General features: G+C 37.1%; 2 protein-coding genes across 8 annotated transcripts in view; one reads left to right on the forward strand and one right to left on the reverse strand.

Annotated features, from left to right (window-relative positions):
* Nucleotides 1-12,731: 12,731 nt before the first annotated feature.
* On the reverse strand, nt 12,732-13,900 carry THAP10 (THAP domain containing 10). The gene is given in 3 exon segments (XM_043470951.1): nt 12,732-13,435; nt 13,438-13,644; nt 13,647-13,900. Coding segments are annotated over 3 exon segments (636 nt in total). The 5' UTR covers nt 13,828-13,900; the 3' UTR covers nt 12,732-13,187.
* A 136-nt stretch (nt 13,901-14,036) lies between these two features.
* The window catches only part of LRRC49 (leucine rich repeat containing 49), a 154,987-nt gene continuing 148,853 nt past the window's right edge, over nt 14,037-20,170 (forward strand). For 3 of the 7 annotated variants that reach the window (XM_043470942.1, XM_043470944.1, XM_043470947.1), the window contains exons 1-3: nt 14,037-14,357; nt 15,002-15,058; nt 16,295-16,382. In XM_043470942.1, coding sequence (XP_043326877.1) covers nt 14,310-14,357; nt 15,002-15,058; nt 16,295-16,382 — 193 coding nt within the window. In that variant the 5' untranslated portion in view covers nt 14,037-14,309. Of the gene's footprint in view, nt 14,362-14,428; nt 14,525-15,001; nt 15,059-16,294; nt 16,383-20,170 lie in introns of all 7 variants that reach the window. The other 4 variants (XM_043470943.1, XM_043470945.1, XM_043470946.1 and 1 more) reach the window with 3 other exon arrangements.

Raw genomic sequence — 20,170 nt, forward strand, 5'->3', positions numbered from 1 at the left:
ACCGCCAGGGAAGTCCCTACATTCATTGACTTTTTAATGTAAAGATAACCTTGCATTGCTGAGCTAAACTATACTTGGACATGTTATATTAGTCTTATAATATATTGCAGGATATGTTTACTAAAAGTTAAATATATTTGCATCTATTCCACAGGGGATGTTGGCCTGTAATTTCTTTTCTTATAATTTTTTTTTTGCCTAGTTTTGGTAATAGAGTGATGTTAAACTCATAATATGAAATCAAGTGTTTGCCAGTCCATTTCCCTTGAAAGAGCTGTGTAACACTGGCATTTTTTCTTATGAGTTTGATAGAATTTATAAGTAAAGTCATCTGGGCCTAGACTTTTCTTTGTGAAAGGAAGGATAATTATAAATTCAATTTCTTTAATAACTGTAAAGCTATTCAGATTTTCTGTTTTTTCTTTTGTCAGTTTTGATAGTCTGTTTTCAGTTCTAGAACTTCCATTTGGCTCTTTCTTAAAAATTTTTTAAATTATTTATTTATTTCCATTTGGCTCTTTTTTTTTTTTATAGCTTCCTTTTCTCCGCAGAGATTCCCTAACTCTTCTTACCATACTGCTATATTTTCCTCTTTAAACATATTTATAATAGCTCCTTTAAAGTTCTTGCCTGGTAATCACAACTTCTGGTTATCTTGGGGTTGGTTTCTATCAATTATTTTTGTCTTGATTATGAGTCATGCTTTCCAATTTCTCTGCATAAGTAATAATTCTAAATTTTGCACAGGATATTTTGGATGATAAATTCTGTTTTCTTCTTCCAAAGCATGATGGATTTTGTTCAAATAGCCAGTTAACTTGACTGGCCTCAAACTCCCTGTTCCCACTATGATGGATAGCAACTAAAGTAAGGCTTCCAACTGCTGCTTTTTGCTGGGTCCCTTGAGGTCTCTCTACAAAACATAAAAGTGATTAGTCAAGGATCTGGGTAGAATTTGTAAGCAGATTTTGGTTCCCCCTCCCGAGTGGCTTCTCATTTTCCATGACTATTACTTTTCATTCTGATAATCCTTAATTTTCACCTTTGACTCCTCAAGCCAGTAAGGCTGCAGTTTTCTGCCTGAGTTCTACTGCCTTTCACAGTATGGAACAGGGAGTGTACCTGGGTGGAAAGTCACATAAAGGACATCTCCCCAAGTGCAACTCAACTCTTGAAGACTGACTTCATGGTCCTACTTGCTTTAGATGCTCCCTAGTCCCCCCTCCAGAGTTGTCTGGTATGTTTCTTCCCCAAATTTACACGTCATCCATGGGAGGGTTAATCTGGTACAAGCTTTTTTGCTACTAACAGAGTAGGACTACTCTATTTGCTTTCATGGAGAAATTTGGGGAGATTTAAAGAAATGACACTGTTCACCACTACCATCTTTCCACAATTCCTAGAGGCTTATTTTTGACTGATCAAATTTTATATTCACACTTGTCATATCTTTCTTCTCTCACCTAAGTCTAATGGTTTTACATGTGTATCTAATCAAGTTTTTTAAGAATAAGAAATAAATACTAGCTAAACCAGCTCAAAGAATACATTCAAAACAGAATTTAAGCCCAGAATAAAATGCTTGCGACCTTAAATGTCTTAGGTGGTATGGTCCTATATACCACTCCAATCTCATCTCTAATCATTCTCTGCCTAGTTCATTATCTCCAGCGACACCTTGGCCTTCTTGCTACTCCTCAAATTCCAGAGCATGTGCTGTTCCTGATAGCTCAGTTGGTAAAGAATCCCCCTGCAATGCCGGAGACCCTGGTTCAACTCCTGGGTCAGGAAGATCTGCTGGAGAAGGGATAGGCTCCCCACCCCAGTGTTCTTGGGCTTCCCCGGTGGCTCAGCTGGTAAAGAATCTGCTGCAGTGTGGGAGACCTGGGCTTGATCCCTGGGTTGGGAAAATCCCCTGGAGAAGGGAAAGGCTACACACTCTAGTATTCTTGCCTGGAGAATTCCAGGGACTGTATAGTTCACGAGGTCGCAAAGAGCCGGACACAACTGAACGACTTTCACTTTCTTCTGATCATTCAGGTCTCTGAGCACATTGTATCTTCATAGAGGCCTTTACTGACTATCCTACCTGAAACAGTAAATGCTCTCCCCCACCCGAATGATGTTCTACCATCTTACTCTGCTGATTTTCTTCAAAGCAATAATTACTATCTGAGATTATTCATTTATTTCCTTGTTTATTGTCTGACTCCTCACTAAAAGCTCAGCACCAAGAGGGCAGAATCTTTGTCTGTGTTATTCACCAATGTATCCTTAGTGTCTAGGGCAACTGTCTAGCACAAGTATGTTTAGTAAGTATTTATTAAATGAAGAATAACATGGAAGATGTTGAGGTAAATATAACCCCCCCAATAAACTCATCCAATAATAAAAGAAAATTTGATAATCAAAAATATGTATGCAAAAAGTAAATAGTAATATATAAACTATAAGTTCCCTATATTCTATTTAAAATAAAGCCACAGCCTTTGCACAGCAAAGGAAGCTATCAACAAAACTAAAATTCTGCCTACTTAATGGGAGAAGATATTTGCAAATGATATATCTGATGAGGGGTTAATATCCAAAATATAAAAATAATTCAACTCAACAACAAAACTCAAATAGCCCAATTGAAAAATGGGTAAAGGATCTGAATAGGCATTTTTCCAAAGAAGACATACAGAGACCAACAGGCACATGAAAAGATGCTCAACATCAGTAATCATCATGGAAATGCAAGTCAAAACTACAATGAGACATCACCTACCTGTCACAATGGCTATAATCAAAAAGATAACAAATAATGGGTATTGGCAAGGATGTGGGAAAAAGGGAACCCTTTCCTGCACTGTCGATGCGAATGTAATTGGTGCAGCCACTATGGAAAATACAGAGACTCCTCAAATAATTAAATATAGAACTACCATATGATCCAACAATTCCACTCATGGGTATTTAGCTGAAGAACCCAAAAACACTAATTATAAAAGATATATGCAGGCCTACATCCATTGTGTTTGTATAACTTGATTCTCACATGCAATCTAAAAATATAAATCAGAGGAGAATTATATCAAAGGTAAGGTCTACTTTATATGATTTTATTTCTTAAAGTTATAAATAGTAAAAGAGTACAGATAATACTTATCAACGTCACATATCAGGAAGGCTGGAATTTGAACCTACGCAAGCTGGCTCGATAGCCCAAGTTCTTAAGAACTCTGCCATACTGTTCTTTACTATTTCTAAATTAAAAATTGCTAAGCACTGTGGTCAAGCAGAAATCTATTTGCTATTAAGTTATTTGTTTACAACCCATTATATTTTCTCCAAATTAACAGCTGGAAGAGATACTACTACTAGCTATTATTGTAATAGTACTAAATATTAGAGTAAAGCAGTAACATTATTTAAGAAAATAATAAAACATAATCATCAGTCCTCTATACACTATAAGGAATACTTCAGTAAGATGACATGATTGGCTTTAATGTTTTTAATGCTTTCCTGAGAAAAATTACAGTGTGAAATGGAAATTTTTATTTGTAGGGAAAACAAGAGGTAGAAAGGAAGAGAATTTGGATATTTAGAAGGCAATGTAAAACTGAGTACCTTCAAATTACGTGGAGAGGCTAAGAAAAGGTATATGGAAAATGTAAGAAGGGTTGTGGGAAGAAAAAATAAATGATAGAGAAATGAAAAGAAGTGCTTTGTAATTTTACCTACACCATTGAAAATATATTTCAGTGAGCACCTTTGGTTGCTGTTCAGTTCAGTTCAGTTCAGTCGCTCAGTCGTGTCTGACTCTTTGTGACCCCATGAACTACAGCACGCAAGGCCTCCCTGTCCATCACCAACTCCCGGAGCTTACTTAAACTCATGTCCATTGAGTCGGTGATGCCATCCAGCCATCTCATCCTCTGTCGTCCCCTTCTCCTCCTGCCCCCAATCCCTCCCAGCATCAGGGTCTTTTCAAATGAGTCAGTTCTTCACATCAGGTGGCCAAAGTATTGGAGTTTCAGCTTCAGCATCAGTCCTTCCAATGAACACCCAGGACTGATCTCCTTTAGGATGGACTGGTTGGATCTCCTTGCAGTCCAAGGGACTCTCAAGAGTCTTCTCCAACACCATAGTTCAAAAACATCAATTTTGTGGCACTCAGCTTTCCTCACAGTCCAACTCTTCACATCCATACATGACCATTGGAAAAACCATAGCCTTGACTAGACAGACCTTTGTTGGCAGAGTAACGTCTCTGCTTTTTAATGTGCCGTCTAGGTTCGTCATAACTTTCCTTCCAAGGAGCAAGCATCTTTTAATTTCATGGCTGCAATCACCATCTGGAGTGATTTGGGAGCCCCCAAAATTAAGTCAGCCACTGTTTCCACATCTATTTGCCATGAAGTGATGGAACTGGATGCCATGATCTTAGTTTTCTGAATGTTGAGCTTTAAGCTGACTTTTTCTCTCTCCTCTTTCACTTTCATCAAGAGGCTCTTTATTTCTTCTTCACTTTCTTCCATAAGGGTGGTGTCATCTGCATATCTGAGGTTATTGATATTTCTCCTGGCAATCTTGATTCCAGCCTGTACTTCTTCCAGCCCAGTGTTTCTCATAATGTACTCTGCATATAAGTTAAATAAGCAGGGTGACAATATACAGCCTTGACGTACTCCTTTTCCTATTTGGAACCAGCCTGTTGTTCCATGACCAGTTCTAACTGTTGCTTCCTGACCTGCATACAGGTTTCTCAAGAGGCAGGTCAGGTGGTCTGGTATTCCTATCTTCTTCAGAATTTTCCACAGTTTATTGTGATCCACGCAGTCAAAGGCTTTGGCATAGTCAATAAAGCAGAAATAGATGTTTTTCTGGAACTCTCTTGCTTTTTCAATGATCCAGCGAATGCTGGCAATTTGATCTCTGGTTCCTCTGCCTTTTCTAAAACCAGCTTGAACATCTGGAAGTTCACAGTTCACGTATTGCTGGCTTGGAGAATTTTGAGCATTACTTTACTAGTGTGTGAGACGAGTGCAATTGTGTGGTAGTTTGAGCATTCTTTGGCATTGCTTTTCTTTGGGATTAGAATGAAAACTGACCTTTTCCAGTCCTGTGGCCACTGCTGAGTTTTCCAAATTTGCTGGCATATTGAGTGCAGCACTTTCACAGCATCATCCTTCAGAATGTGAAATAGCTCAACTGGAATTCCATCACCTCCACTAGCTTTGTTTGTAGTGACGCTTCTTAAGACCCACTTGACTTCGCATTCCAGGATGTCTGGCTCTAGATGAGTGATCACATCATCGTGATTATCTGGGTCATGAAAATCTTTTTTGTACAGTTCTTCTGTGTATTCTTGTCACCTCTTCTTAATATCTTCTGCTTCTGTTAGGTCCATACCATTTCTATCCTTCATTGAGCCCATCTTTGCACAAGCTATTAATACCCAAGTTAAAGAAACTTTATGAAGAAATTTTAGTAGAGTCCTTTTGTAACATGAATAATTACACCTACTATTTTTGAGGATTTAAATAAAAATTGAAATCTTATCTTTGTGTTTATAAAATTATGACTAATTTTGACAGCTATGTCTATTTCTAAGCCAAGCATTATAAAAGTCTAGCATAAGTATATATTTCTTTACAAAACAGATGTACAGCTGATAAAATGGAGTTTTAGGAATTTATTCAGGCTTTATGAAATACCTTTTGTTCTCTTTATAACAACATTTTATCACTGAAGAAAATTTGTGCCAAACGGAGAAGCAAAAGGAAAAAATTAGCCATAATTCCATCATTTATGGCTAACAACTTCATATTTTGTTATATTTCATATCTTTGTCTTTTATTTATTAAAATTCTGATCATATGTTTTATAATCTTTTTTCCTCTTTAATACATGTTTCTATGTTATTAAATAGTCTACATATAATTTTTATGGCTGTATATAATCTACTGTACAGATAAACTAAAATTTATTAAAATAATCCATAGTATTAGAAATCTTTAAATATAAATCTTTTGTGCACATACATGATTATTTATTTATATTAAAAGCTTAAGAAACAGACTTTCCAGATATTTATTAATCAACCAGAACATGAGTCAAAAGAAAATATTTAGAATGAGGGAGAGAAAGACAAAATGATGGAGACTATAGAAAAGGTCATTAAAACAAATAGCAGACAAGATGAAAAAGCATAACATGTAATATTAATTGTAGGCCCAAAGTAAAACAGAAAATGGGACAGAAACAATATTTGAACAAATAATATCTGAGAATTTACCAAAATGAATAGAAGGCATTAATCATGGTTTTACAAAAGTACTAAATGTATTCACTAAAATAAAAACAACAGGGACTTCCTAGTGGTCTAGTGGTTAAGAATCTGTCTGCCAATGCAGGGGACACAGGTTTGATCCTTGGTCCAGGAAGATTCCACATGCCATGGGGCAAATGAACCCCTGCGCCACAACTACTGAGCCTGTACATCTAGAGCCCACGAGCAGCAAATACTGAGCCCAAAGACCCTAGAGCCCGTGCTCCACAAGAGAAGCCACCACAGTGAGAAGCCCACCCACCACAACTGCAAAGTAGCCCCACTTACTGCAACTAGAGAAAGTTCACATGCAGCAGGGAAGGCCCAGCATGGCCAAATATAAATAAGGAAATGAGAACAAAGGAAACCATATCTATGCATATTATAATCAAATTGGAAAACAAAGAGAAAAACTCAGGAGGAGATAAAAGATACAGTCTCTTCAAAGGGACAACCATAAGACACAGTAATGCCTAAACTCTTAAGGATACAGAAAGACTGAAATAAAAAGAGTGTAAAAAGATGTACTATGGCAACATTAACCTACAGAAAGCTGGCATTGCTCTATTGGTGCTATATAATAACACAGCTTCAAAATATGTAACACAAAATTGTTAGAGTTAGAAGGCTAAATATGTACATTAAAAACTGAGGTGGAAGATTTTTAACATACTTCTCTCAGTAACTAGTAAGTAGGCAAAAATTCCACAGGGATAAGAAATTTAAACAACATGATTAATAGACATATACGGAGAAATGTACTCAACTGCAGAACGCATGTTCATCTCAAGTGTACATGGAACATTCATAAAAACTGACCCATGTTAGGCCTCATATAGTTTCAGTACATTTCAAAAGATTAAATCCATATGTTGTATATTCTCTGGTGACAGTATAATTGACCTAGAAGTCTTTAACAAAAATACAACTACAAAATGCCTGCACGTTTGGAAATTTTTTTTTTTGGCCCCCCCCCGGAAATTTTTAATATACCTCTAAACCCATGATATTGGAGAAGGAAACGGCAACCCACTCCAGTGTTCTTGCCTGGAGAATTCCAGGGACGGGGGAGCCTGGTGGGCTGTCGTCTATGGGGCCACACAGAGTCAGACACGACTGAAGTGACTTAGCAGCAGCAAACCCATGATAAAATTACAGTGGAAATTAGATGCTTTCCACTAAATAATAATAAAAATATCTGAAATCTAAAACTTGTGGGATTCAGTCAATGCTATGCTCATTATATACATTTATTAAATGTACATAATACTATAGAAAAATTTTATTAGGCTTGACTAAGTTAGATTGCAGTTTTAACACCATTCAAAAAAGTATTTCACAAGGTATTTCTAATGTATCATCATTTCAGGAGTTTTCCTCAAATAATACCACTCTACTGAACTCTACTTTTGGGAAATAAGCATGTCAATCTCAGCGCTTCCATCTGCCATTCACTACAAAAATCCTGAAAATCAATGGTCTAATTTAATGTTCAAGAAGTTAAAGAGAAGAATGGTAAATAAAAATTGAAAAAGTAGAAAGATGAGAGAGTGAACTGTAATGTTAAGGATGGATTTTGGGCGATAATGATATATCATTGTAGCTTCATCAACTGGAACAAATGTACCATTCTGGTGGGGAATGTTGATAATGGAGAAAGCTATGCATGTGTGGGTGCAGTGGGTAAACCTATCCTCCTCTCAATTGTGCTGGGAACCTAAAACTTCTCTAAAAAAAGTAAGGCCTTTAAAAATTAAAGAAAAACACTGTAAATCTTTCAATGTGCAGCTCAATGTTCATAGCAGCATTATTTACAATAGCTAAGATATGGAAGCAACCTAAGGGCTCATCAACAGATGAATGGATAAGGAAGATGAATGAGGTAAGAGGAATTAATCATCTGGATATTCATTTTCTTTGGTTGTACAATGACCACATGTTTTATTTTCCATGTTCTGTGATTTTTAATTTCAATAGTAACCTTCATATAAAGTAAAATTACTTACTCAATTACCTCAATTTTGATTTAGATTAAGGGCTTATAAGAATTAAGAATTTTAGAAAGTACATTTAAACTAATGGCATAAAAAACAATCATTATTGAAAATAAGCATTCATCAGGAAAATATGCCAAATGAGTATTAATCATTATTATTATTTTCTAATTTATTTGGCTAGGCCAGGCCTTTAGTTGTGGCATGTGGGATCTTTTTTTTCAGTTGTGGCATGTGGAATCTTTGGTTGCAGCATATGGAATCTAGTCCCTTGACCAGGGGTTGAACCTAGGCCCCCTGAATTGGGAGCATGGAGTCTTAGCCACTGGACCACGAGGGAAGTCCTGGATATTAATTTCTAGCATAAGCTATAGTAATTAAAGCACTGTGATAATGGTGTAAAGATTTGCAAACAGGTAAATGGAGCAGAATTTTAAAATGTGGGAACAGGCTAATGTGTGTATGAAAACTTGATTTATGACAAAGTTGACCCTGCAGGACAATGAAATGCTAGTCTTTTCCATAAAAGACGCTAAGTCAACAGGGTATCTTTCTATGAGGAAAAAGTGAAACAAACTCCACCTCATACAGGAAAACACTGAATGGATTATAGATATGAATGTAAAAACTAGAAACAGTAAGTTTATGAAGAAAAGCAAAGTAGCATGTTTTAAGCATTAAGTATTCAGAAAAAAAGACTGTTAGGTTGGCTTACATTAAAATTAAGAACTAAGTACATCAAAAAGAGAAAAAAGATCAGTACAACAAAAAACACTATTAAGAGCAAAGAGGAGAAGAGAATGTGAGGACAAAATGTATTAAGAACTCTAAATCAATAAGAAAAAGATAATCGAACAGAAAAATGGGCATTATCACTCAAGAGGCTATCCAAATGTTCAATTAACATTTGAAAAGCTGTTCCTTAATTTCATTTATGAAATGAAAAATGCAAAGTAAACCTTTCAAAAGGACTCAGTGTGAAAGACTGACAACCTAAGTGTAAGCAAGAACGTGAAACAACATAAACTCTGATTATGCTGCTAGTAGTCTGAAACCTGTATGCAGATCTAGAAGCAACAGTTAGAATCTTGTATGGAACAACTGATTGGTTCAAGATCAAAAAAGGCGTACAACAAGTTGCTGTCACCCTGTTTGTTTAATGGTTCAAGATCAAAAAAGGCGTACAACAAGTTGCTGTCACCCTGTTTGTTTAACCTATATGCTGAGCCCCTCATGAGAAATGCCAGGCTTAATGAATTACAAGCTGGAATCCAGATAGGTGGGAGAAATACAACAACCTCAGATATGAGGATGATACCACTCTAATGGCACAAAGTGAAGAGAAACTGAAGAGCCTCTTGATGAGGGTGAAGGATAAGAAGTAAAAGAGCTGGCTTAAGACTAAATATTAAAAAACGAAGATCATGGTATCTGGCCCCATTACTGCATGGCAAATAGAAGGGGAAAAGGTGGAAGTAGTAACTGATTTCCTCTTCTTGAGCTCCAGAATCACTACGGACGGTGACTACAGCCATGATATCAGAAAACAATTGCTTCTTGGTAGGAAATCGATATGTTGAACCTAGACAATGTGTTGAAAAGTAGAAACATTACTCTGCCGACAAAGGTCTGTATAGTCAAGGCTATGATCTTCCCAGTGGTCGTGTATGGTTGTGACAGTTGGACCATAAAGAAGGCAGAACGCCAAACAATTGATGCCTTCGAACTGTAGTGCTGGAGAAGATTCCTGAAAGTCTTGGACAGTAAGGAGATCAAACTAGTCAATCTAAAGGGAGATCATATGAAAAAGACATGTAGAAGGATATTTACAGCACCATTACTTAAAATAGCCCTCAAATGGTAACAATCTAAATGTCCAACAATAGAAGAGATTAAAAAAAATTTGGTATATTTGAACAATGGATTGCTATATAATAATGCAAACAAATTACTGCTATATTATATGCAACAACATGGATAAATCCCACAAATATAATGCTGAATAAAAAAGCCAGATGCAAGAAATGCCAACAATATGAATCTATTTATATTAAGTTCAAAAGAAAGCAAACTTGGTTGCTTTGAGGAGGGCTGAGGGACTGAGGCTTGGGCTCTTGAGTTGCTAGTAATGTTTTATTTCTTCGACTTACATAGTGGTTACACATGCTTAGCTTCTGGTCATTTAATGATCTAAGCACTTTGCTGTACTTAGCTGTATCAGAATTTAAAGTTTAAAAAATACAGTTGGGTTAGAAAAAAAAGGATGCAAAATTAATAGTTAAGGAGAGACAATAATCCTAGCTATATGAAACAAATTACCAGTGTATGGTGCTCATCAGAACTCCCTTTCTTCCTTGGGGGTGGTCCCTAATCTTTCCTTGAGCTCCCTGAAGATAGGCTATATTCATACTTCTATTTATCTACCTATAGCACCATGCACCTAAAACAGTGTTTAAAATTGTTGTTTAGTTGCAAAGTTGTGTCTGACTCTTTTATAATACCATGGACTGTAGCCCAACAGGCTCCTCTGTCCTTGGGATTTCCCAGGCAGGAACACTGGACTGGAGTGGGTTGCCATGCCTTTCTCCAAAGGATCTTTCCTAACCAAGGATTGAACCCAGGTCTCCTGCATTGCAGGCAGATTCTTTTATCATCTGAGCTACTAGGGAAGTCTCAAGAACACTGGAATGGGTTGCCATTTCCTTTTCCAGGGGATCTTCCCAACCCAGGGATCAAACTGGCATCTCCTGCATTGGCAGGTGGATTCTTTACCACTAAGCCACCAGAGAAGCCTGTGTTTACAACAGCTCCTCAATAACTGTTGTAGAATGACTGGAAATTTCCTGTTTAGTCAGTTTGTCCTGAAAAGAAAAAGTGAGTGGGGGAAGGAGTGAGAGGTGGGTGGCACAGGTAGTGTTTTTTAGAGATGCTATTGGGGTCCAGACCTGGCTAAAAATTTACTGCTATCAAACCTAAATTTATTGCTATCAAGGCTAAAAATATTTATTGCTATCAAGTCTATTTATTGCTATACTTTTAAAGTACTATTGTTAAAACCTACACAGTCTCCTAATAACTCAGCATATATATTAATGTAATATGGATTGTTAGAAATGCTGGCTGGATATATTTATTAATTGAAAAACAGAGTTGGTATCTATTCTGGATTTCTTAATAGTTAGCCTTTGTTGTATTATAAAATGTTTGGTTGTTTTATTAGCCTGGCTTTTCTTCTCCCAGTTTTTTATTAGATGGGAGAATTATGGAAAAGAGAAAAACAGTATAAAGGCGTGTGTGGCACATGTTTAACTCTTTTACTACATATTTACATATATCTATAGATAGATGTATAAATATGGGCTTGGGTAAAGACTGGCTAGGTAATGATGGTGGAGAGTTGGTTCAAGGAAAAGGCAGAGATTTCCTGAGTGCTATACAGTTTGGTGAGAAGGGAAATTGGCAGAGAACTGAAATTCCATTGTACTAAAGAAAACTGTTCTTATAGTCATATAATCATTCCACAAATATTTACTGAATTCCTTAAATTTGCAAAATATTGCTCTAGTTACTGGCAATACAATAATGAACAAATCAGATAAGAGCCCTGCGGTCAGAGAGCTTCCTTTCTAATGTGAGGACAAACATTATATTAAGCAAAATACATAATTATTTCATGACAACTGTGATGAGTGCAGCTGAATACATGTGCTACTGAAGTGTTTGAAGAATGAGAATATAAAATTAGGAGATCAAAAGGGAAGGATGTTTGAACAGATTTTTGAAGTAAAAGGATTTAATTGGTGATGATGGGGAATGGCAGGGGCATAATTCCAGGGCATTATATGAAATAATTCAGAAAAGACTTGGTAGGAAAGAATATAGTATGTTCAAAAACGGAAAAGATCAGCATGATTGGTGCACAGTGAGCAACAAAGACCATGGACTGGAGCAGGACTGCTGTCGCAAGCAGGGGCAAAAAGCATGCAGGGACTTTGTTAATAATTTTATTCTCCACCTTAATAACTGCTGGATGTCATTAAAGGGTCTTAAGCACCCACCCCATGTAGGAAGCAGGTTGGTATTGCAGAAAGTTTCTGTCTGGTGATTGGACCTAGAGAAAAGATTATAGGCAATTAACCTGAGGAAATTAACCTTGGATTGGCTTCCTTGTGCATAAATTGTGAATCTAGACTATATGATCACTTAGGTTTTCTTCAGCTCTAAAATTCAAGAATACCTCTGTATATTCAAAACCAGAATGTCAGTTACAGGTCTGCTGACTTCTTGGTGAACCCTTCCTATCTCTAAAACTGAACACCTTTTAGATCCAATGAAGAGTCATAAGTTAATCTATGTTACAGTGATAGGGCTGAAGTCTGACTAACTCAAAGAAGGCTGAGAAGTTGGGAAGTTGGGAAGAAGGCAGTAACGACCAGATGCAAAATAAGTGTAATCAATCTTATGAGTACCGAGAAAGTAGGCAGAAGAGAGCAGGATAGGAGAATTCAGCTCACTGGAACGATTTAATTTAAAGGCAACTAGTCAAGAGGAAGTTTAGGAGGGGGAAGGGATGTCCATCAGCAAAGCCCTATTTTCATCAGCATCTTGCATTCCCAGTCCCCCACCATTTTGACGGTATAATTGATAATTCTTGCAGCTTATCATACAATGATACGCTATGCACAAAGTTTAAAGTACCTCATTTCTTGAGATTTACTCAAATTAAATCCTTTGTATTTAAAAACTCAGGAGCAGAGAATGAAGGCTTCTCTATAACGTGAAGGAAAAGAAAGAGTGTGCGTGTGTGTTTTGGGGAACAGGAGGTAGAAGAAACTATAATTCCAGAGTGTTAATGCTAAATAGGCTCTTGGAGATCACTGATTAACAAAAACCTTCGTGCTGAGGTGACTTTCCCAAGATGACACTAAGTGAAGGAGCCTAGCCACAGACCGGGGTCCTTGCGAGACCCTCGGGGGACTCTTCGGGTGGCCCTTTATCTGTGAAGCCGAAAGCCCTCTTGGCGGGCCAGAGGAAAGTACAGGAGGTTGGCCCTGGGGTAGCCTGGGGCTGCCTGACTGCCTGGGGCTTTCCTCCCTTCCTCGGCCGTCCGCTCCGTCTCCTCTTCTTTCCCCTTAGGTTTCAGCAGGGAGGCCACCGGGTGCAAGACGGACACGGCGCCCGCCACGGGTCTCAGGCGCTCGGAGAAGCGCAGATTCTTCTGGATAACCGAAGAGACATCAAAACAGACGGGAGCGAAGTGTTCGGAGCAGATGACGGAGCTGTCACTACAACGGTACCAGTTGGCCGGCGGCCCCGCACGAAGCTGTCCACAGCAGCCGCACGGCCCCGCCCTTTGGGAAAGCGAAACAGCAACTTCCCGGACTTGGTGGTGTTGCCGCAGCGGATGGGCACGGCAGCGGCCTCGGGGCTGGGGACTGGGAGCTGGGAACCGGCACCCTCAGCACGACCTCGCACTCCCAGCGCCCTCACCTGCCGACTCCGTCTCTGCTGCATCTTCTTTGGCCGCGAGAAAGTGCCAAACTGCGGCCCCTACCTTGGAGAGTACCCGGCTGTTGGAGGTCCTCCTCCTTCCAGCAGTCTTCCCCTGAGAGCAGGCAAGGGGATACAAATTTCGCGCGGGCCCAGCTGAGGTGGGCAGTAAAGAGGGACGGACCGGAAGTGGTGGTTGTCATAGCTACCGAGGTGGCCGGCCTCTTCCTCGTTTTATTCTCCTCTCCACCTTAACGCTCTGTTTTTTCTGAAACCAGGAAACTAGAACGAGGAAATGCTGACATTTTGGGCCCCTCAAATATAACCAGAGGCTCTAACGAGTGTACTGACCAGTGGATTTGGGGGAGGACCAGACCGGAAATGACGGTTTCCATGGTAACTCCTGAGCGGGTTGCCTAGGAGATGACCCCTTTCGGTCTCTGAATCTGTGCTGTAGCGTCATTTCTAAGGCAGATCTAACTGATCTTCTTGGACTGTCTCCTGCCATGATTCCCGGGAAATACCGCTCTGTTTCTGGCCGGGCTGCAAGCAACGTAGGTTGGGTTTCCTACTTTCTCTTTATTTCCACTCGTACCGTCATTTCTGACTGGCGTCTTTGTCCTAGGTGATGAGCTGTATTGAGACCAGGACCGCTCAGTCTACTCAAGCTATTGTCTGACCGAGGCTTGAGGTTCCTGGACTGGACCAAGGCACTTGGAGGGTATTTAACATTGTGTGATGGGTATTTAAAGTCTTGTCCAGGATCTGCGCTTCCCAGAAGGTGGAGCTGGTCTGCTGTGAAAGGCTAAGCTTCATTTAAATTCCTTTAACTGGTCAATTCCTTTTTTTTTTTTTTTTAATTAATAAAATACTAACAGGCACCCCACCTCCTTTACCTGTTTCACTGAGATATTTACTTAGACCTCAAATGGCAGGTGACGAAGGCCTGAGGTGCTAAGTAGAGGGTTAAATTGCAGACATTTTGGAAGATAAATCACAGTGAAACCTTTTAATTATTAGTTGTAATTTTATTGTTTTCAGCAAATATCCAGAACATGATAATTTACCAGAAACAAACAAAGTGAGCATTCTGTTTCATTCAAATTTTTTTGGTTATATCTTTATGTACTGTTTTGGGGAGGAGTGTGTGTGTGTATAAGTTAAGAGCATATTTTATGGTTTAATTTTTACATTGTAGGTGAACTGTGGGCTTCATCTGGTTATTCAAACATCATCGCTTCCTGAAAAAAACAAAGTAAGATTCAAGTAGATTTGTATTTAGATTGAATATCAATTGTTTTATATTCTGCACAAATAGCATGATTTAAAAAGCAGAGTCTAAACTGGAAAATATAAGTATATTTACTTTGGTCTCTACTTTGAAGCTAATTTTTATTTTTTGCCTACACAAATCCAACTAGTAGTTACCAAAGAGAGGGAAGGGGGAGGGACAAATTAGGGGTATAGGATTAAGTGATAAAAAATATTGTGTATAAAATAGATAAGCAAGAAGGATATATTGTATATCTCAGAGAATTATAACCATTATTTTGTAATAACTTTTAATGGAGTATAATTTATAAAAGTACTGAATCACAACATCCTGTATCTGAAGCTAATATAGTATTATAAATCAACTGTACATCAATTTAAAAAAATAAAAGCAAAACCGAAAAAACCTCACTTCCTTTACAAACTGAATCTTATTTCATCAATTGAAAGAGGTAAGATGGGGTTTTTTTTTCTTTTTTGATATTTAAGCATTTCTTAAATCAGGATCCTTCTTAAAACTGATGGCAGATCATATTAATATTTTAATCGGGAAAGTTTTTCTTTCTTAGTAGTGGGTAAAATGATGGCATGTTTTACTACTGATGGACTCTTACATTGGATAAAATGTGATAATTTGGGGGCCCATATCTAACATTCCAGAAAAAATTGATTAGCAGTGGAAATTTATTAGCCCTAATGAGATTTAGAAATTAAGATTTGAACATTCTTTTCCACAAACAATTTGCCCATATTCTCCCTGGCATTTCCTTAGTTTCTGGCTTTTGATTTGATCTTTGAGATACACATGTTTTCTTACCCTCATGTCACCTGAGCACTCAGATATACTCACCCATCTCCCACACAACTATGTCTCAAGACACAACACAAATTTTTCTTCTTTGACCAAGTTGGACACCTTCAACTGGCACAATTCAAGTTTTTTCTAAAAAGTTTTAAAATAGATGTTACTGGAGGAATTCTTAAATGAAGGACAAAGAAGATGTGGTATATATATAGAATGGAATATTACTCAGTCATAAAAAAGAATGAAATAATGGCATTTGCAGCAACATGGATGGACTTAGACATTGTCATACTGAGTGAAGTAAGTCAGACAGAGCAGGACAGATATCATATGATATCACTTAAATCTAGAATCTAAAAAGGTACAAATAAATTTATAAAACATTCTCTGAATGTTGTGTCAAATGTTTTTTAGGTTGAATTCAAGCTAAATAGAGAAACGCCATCATTCCCTGGTCGACTCTTACAACATGACCTTGAAAGAAACTACTCAAGTAGACAAGGTATTGTCAGAGAATAGAGATCAGATATGATTTTTCATCTTTAATATTGTTTAATAATGTTGAATTTCTGGATCCAAATAGACTTCAATTAAAGATGACAGTATTCATTGGTTACCAAATACACTGGGCATTTGTTTAAATCAGAATTGATTTTATGTAGACAACATAGTAGGTTTTTTCTAATATAGGAAAAACTGTCATATTTTAGTTTGGAGTGGGCTATACACAAGAGAATTAGAAAGAAGCTTCCAAATAATGTCTTAGAATTAGGAAAAATAGCTAATTAGTGAGGGTAAGACTATGGGAACACAGATATTTAGTAAGTAAGGACACAGTGGAAAGAATGGAAAGTCAGGAGTAGAAAAGAAGCTATCTCTTTCCCTTACTAACACACATAATTATAGAATTATATCAAAGGGCTTTGACATTTGTGTGGCATCATGCAAGATCTTATTAGGAATGCAGATTCTTAGTGCTTCCCTCATCCCCTTCCCCATTCTGACTTTGTAGGTCTTGGGTGGGATTTGGAAAAGTGTGGTTTAATAACTTCTCAAGAGATTCTGATGGATGTGGTTTGTGGACTACCCTTTGAAAAACAGCCTCATATGATCTGGTTATATTTCTGAAATGTATTGTTCAATTCAAGGAGAAATCTTCTTTAGAACTTTTGAGTTGTTACTTAGTTGTCAACAATTGTTAGCTGTCTGTAATGTACTAGTCTTAAGTACTGCAAAATACTTACATACGGTACTGTCCTCATCTAGGAGTTATTGCATGAGAAGGATAATCGGTATAGGCCTCTCTAGATTGTTCATCTTACATGAACATGTGGCAATTTTCAATATTAGCTTTCTTTTTTTGTTTTGTAATTTCTGGACTTTCCTCTTGGGCCCAGCTAATCTGACATCACTTTTCTGTTTCCTATATCTTGAATTCTTCTCTTGGTCAATTGCTGGACATGACATCAGCCTAACCACTGTTCCATAGTGCAGAGAACATCTGTCTTCCCTTCTTTGGTTCAGTTCAGTACATATCCATTGAGTATGTTCTGTGTGCCAGACACTGTATTAGGCACAGAGCTATAGATGTGAACCTGAAAATTTTCAAATAGAATTTTCTTGTGTTTACATTGTGAGCTTCCTTTACATTTTTGATAATAACTCTTAAATTTGTTTTCTGAATCATGAGCCAAACTTAAATACTTTCCCCAAGGTATTCTTGAGTTAGAGGATGAAGTTGGTAGACAGATTTGTGTATATCTGGCTGAATAAATTTATTTAAGTGTTTAAGTATTTCTAGATATTTGCTAATGAGGAAATAGTATAGAGGCACTGAATTTTGTGAACCTGAAAGATGGATAAAATCCTATACATAAATAATGACCCATAAAATACAAATTAATTCCTTAGGGAAAAATAAACCTATTTTTTTCATTAAAAGATTTTATTCAAAAGCATTCTCTCTAAAATTTGTACCTGATTGTTTCCAAATGTGCCTCCTTCCTAGTTCCAGGCAGTTTTATGCAAAGAAGGCCTCACAGTGTGTAGCTGTATTCTTGACTTCTATACTCACTGTTCTTCCTCCAAAGGCACAAAACTTTGGAAAAATTTTAAGTAGCCATTTATCAGGAAAAATGAGGGAATCTCTATCTAATAAACTGAATTCTGATACTGAATGATTGTAATTAATTTTACTTCCTTTCATATTTTTATGTTTTTCAAAATTAATTATGGTTTTCAAAATTGAACATATGCCATAAATTAACCAGTGGTACTCTCAGCCCAAAGTAAAGATACTCTTTGTTTTAGTTAGGCTACTTGGTCTTAAACTTGGTATATGATTTCTTTTAGGCTTTTTATATTAATGTTAAGAGTTAAGCCCTGTATCCTTGAAGTTTTATGTCAGCCAGGGACTACTATACAGTAAAATCTCAGTTCCAGGCCTGAATTAATTAAATCCCTTGAATAAGAATGCCAAAATATGTATATAGAGAGGAAGAGGTAGTGCTTAACTCTTAACATCATGATGAATCATGAAAAATACAAAATCAGGATTTTGATTACCAACACGGTCAAAGATACGGCTGAGTGGACAAGCATATGAACATTTACTGTATTATCCATCTATCCAGCCAACCATCTGTCCATCCCCCTGCCCATCTCTCCGTCTATCCATCCACTCACCCATCCATCTCATCTACCCCTCCATCCATCATATGTCTAGGGTGTGGTGTAGTAAAAACTCTTACCAAATGTATACCATTATGCCTTTAAACACTTTGGGATTCTAATTATGAAAGAATTCATTCAGAATTTTTAAACTAAAATGCAAGAGTTTCTGATGTTCTTTTTTAACAGAAATAACATTCACAAAATAGATTTCTGACTAACTCTCAATAAATTGGAAAATCAGTTAATTTAATGATTGCCTACTGAATTTAGATTCTGCAAAGAATATAAAGAATATAAAATGAGCTCCATTTCTCCAGGAGCCTATAAATTTAATTAGGAAGACAAAAGCTACTATTTGGTACATTAAATAGTGATATATGAAATTACCAATAACAGAAAATGTTTCAATTAAAATTTTGCTTTAAAGCAGGATGAAACAGTTCACATATATGTATGTATGGGTATTTGATACATACCTCTACTCTATGTATATGTGTGTGGGTATTTATTGTGGATGTTTCGATTACAGATCACTCTGGTCCCCAGTTGTTTAGAGGGCCTTGTTTGTGGATTTTAAGGCCTTTCTATCTCATCATTCTCGTATTCTGCTATTTATTGTAAGATGTATGTCATACTGATCATGATAGTAAGCTCATCATGCAGATCATGATTTTGACTTCTGTGTATAATAAGAGGTGGAAAGAGTGAGGATGAAATTCCTTTATTAACTGACTGTAAGTGAAATTTACTCCTTGATTATTGTCTCCACATCCCAAGTCTTATTAAATTTAAATTTGCTTTCTAAATTGAGCACTGGCTTGAAGCCTTAACAAAGTAATTTAAAAACCTAACTCTGACACTAACAAGGAAAATCAAGGTTGTTTATTGTTTGGAATTTTTCCTTTATTATTTTTAGCTGACCAGTTAATCCTTAATCAGTTAATCCTTACTCGAGTTTTTGTTTTTTTAACTATTCAGTTTTTGATTTCCAAATCAGTTTACTGACTTATGGTTGCTTGGGTATTTTGCTAGCAACTGGTCATGTCACAAGACCAGTTCATTTATGGACATGATCTTTGTTCTGAATGCTTGTGCTCTAGAACATCATTATCAATTATCTTGATATTTCATGATATTCAGAAGAGTGGGGGGTGTGAACACTAGTATTTTGTTCAAGAAGCCAGGCATGTGCACTTTGATATATATCTTGCATACCTGGAGATGTTAGCAAATATCATTGCTTTACAGCTCTTTAATATGATATGTATGGAACTTGATTTTAAGATGGCCTCCCAAAGAATGATAGCTTCCTATATTTAGGTTCATCTTTTGGTCTTATCAGTCAGTTTAAGCAGTAGAATTCTGTGGCACTTTAGGTTCCGTTTTATTGCTTTTTGCTTCCATCCACATCAGTTGCTGCTTTCAGGAAATTTTCTCTTGGTAGAAGAAAATAGTCAGTTTCTTCTGGTGTTCAAATTGGTATTTTTGACCCATTGCTCAAGTCTTACTTCATTTCTGGAGCTTCTCAGCATCTTTTATTAACTATTCTACATTCTTCTAGGTCTTTAGAATATATCTTAATATCCACCTCCACTGAAACCCATCTCTGATCTTCTT

Source organism: Cervus canadensis, chromosome 6 (genome assembly GCF_019320065.1).
Source record: "Cervus canadensis isolate Bull #8, Minnesota chromosome 6, ASM1932006v1, whole genome shotgun sequence".
Classification (NCBI taxonomy): domain Eukaryota; kingdom Metazoa; phylum Chordata; class Mammalia; order Artiodactyla; family Cervidae; genus Cervus; species Cervus canadensis.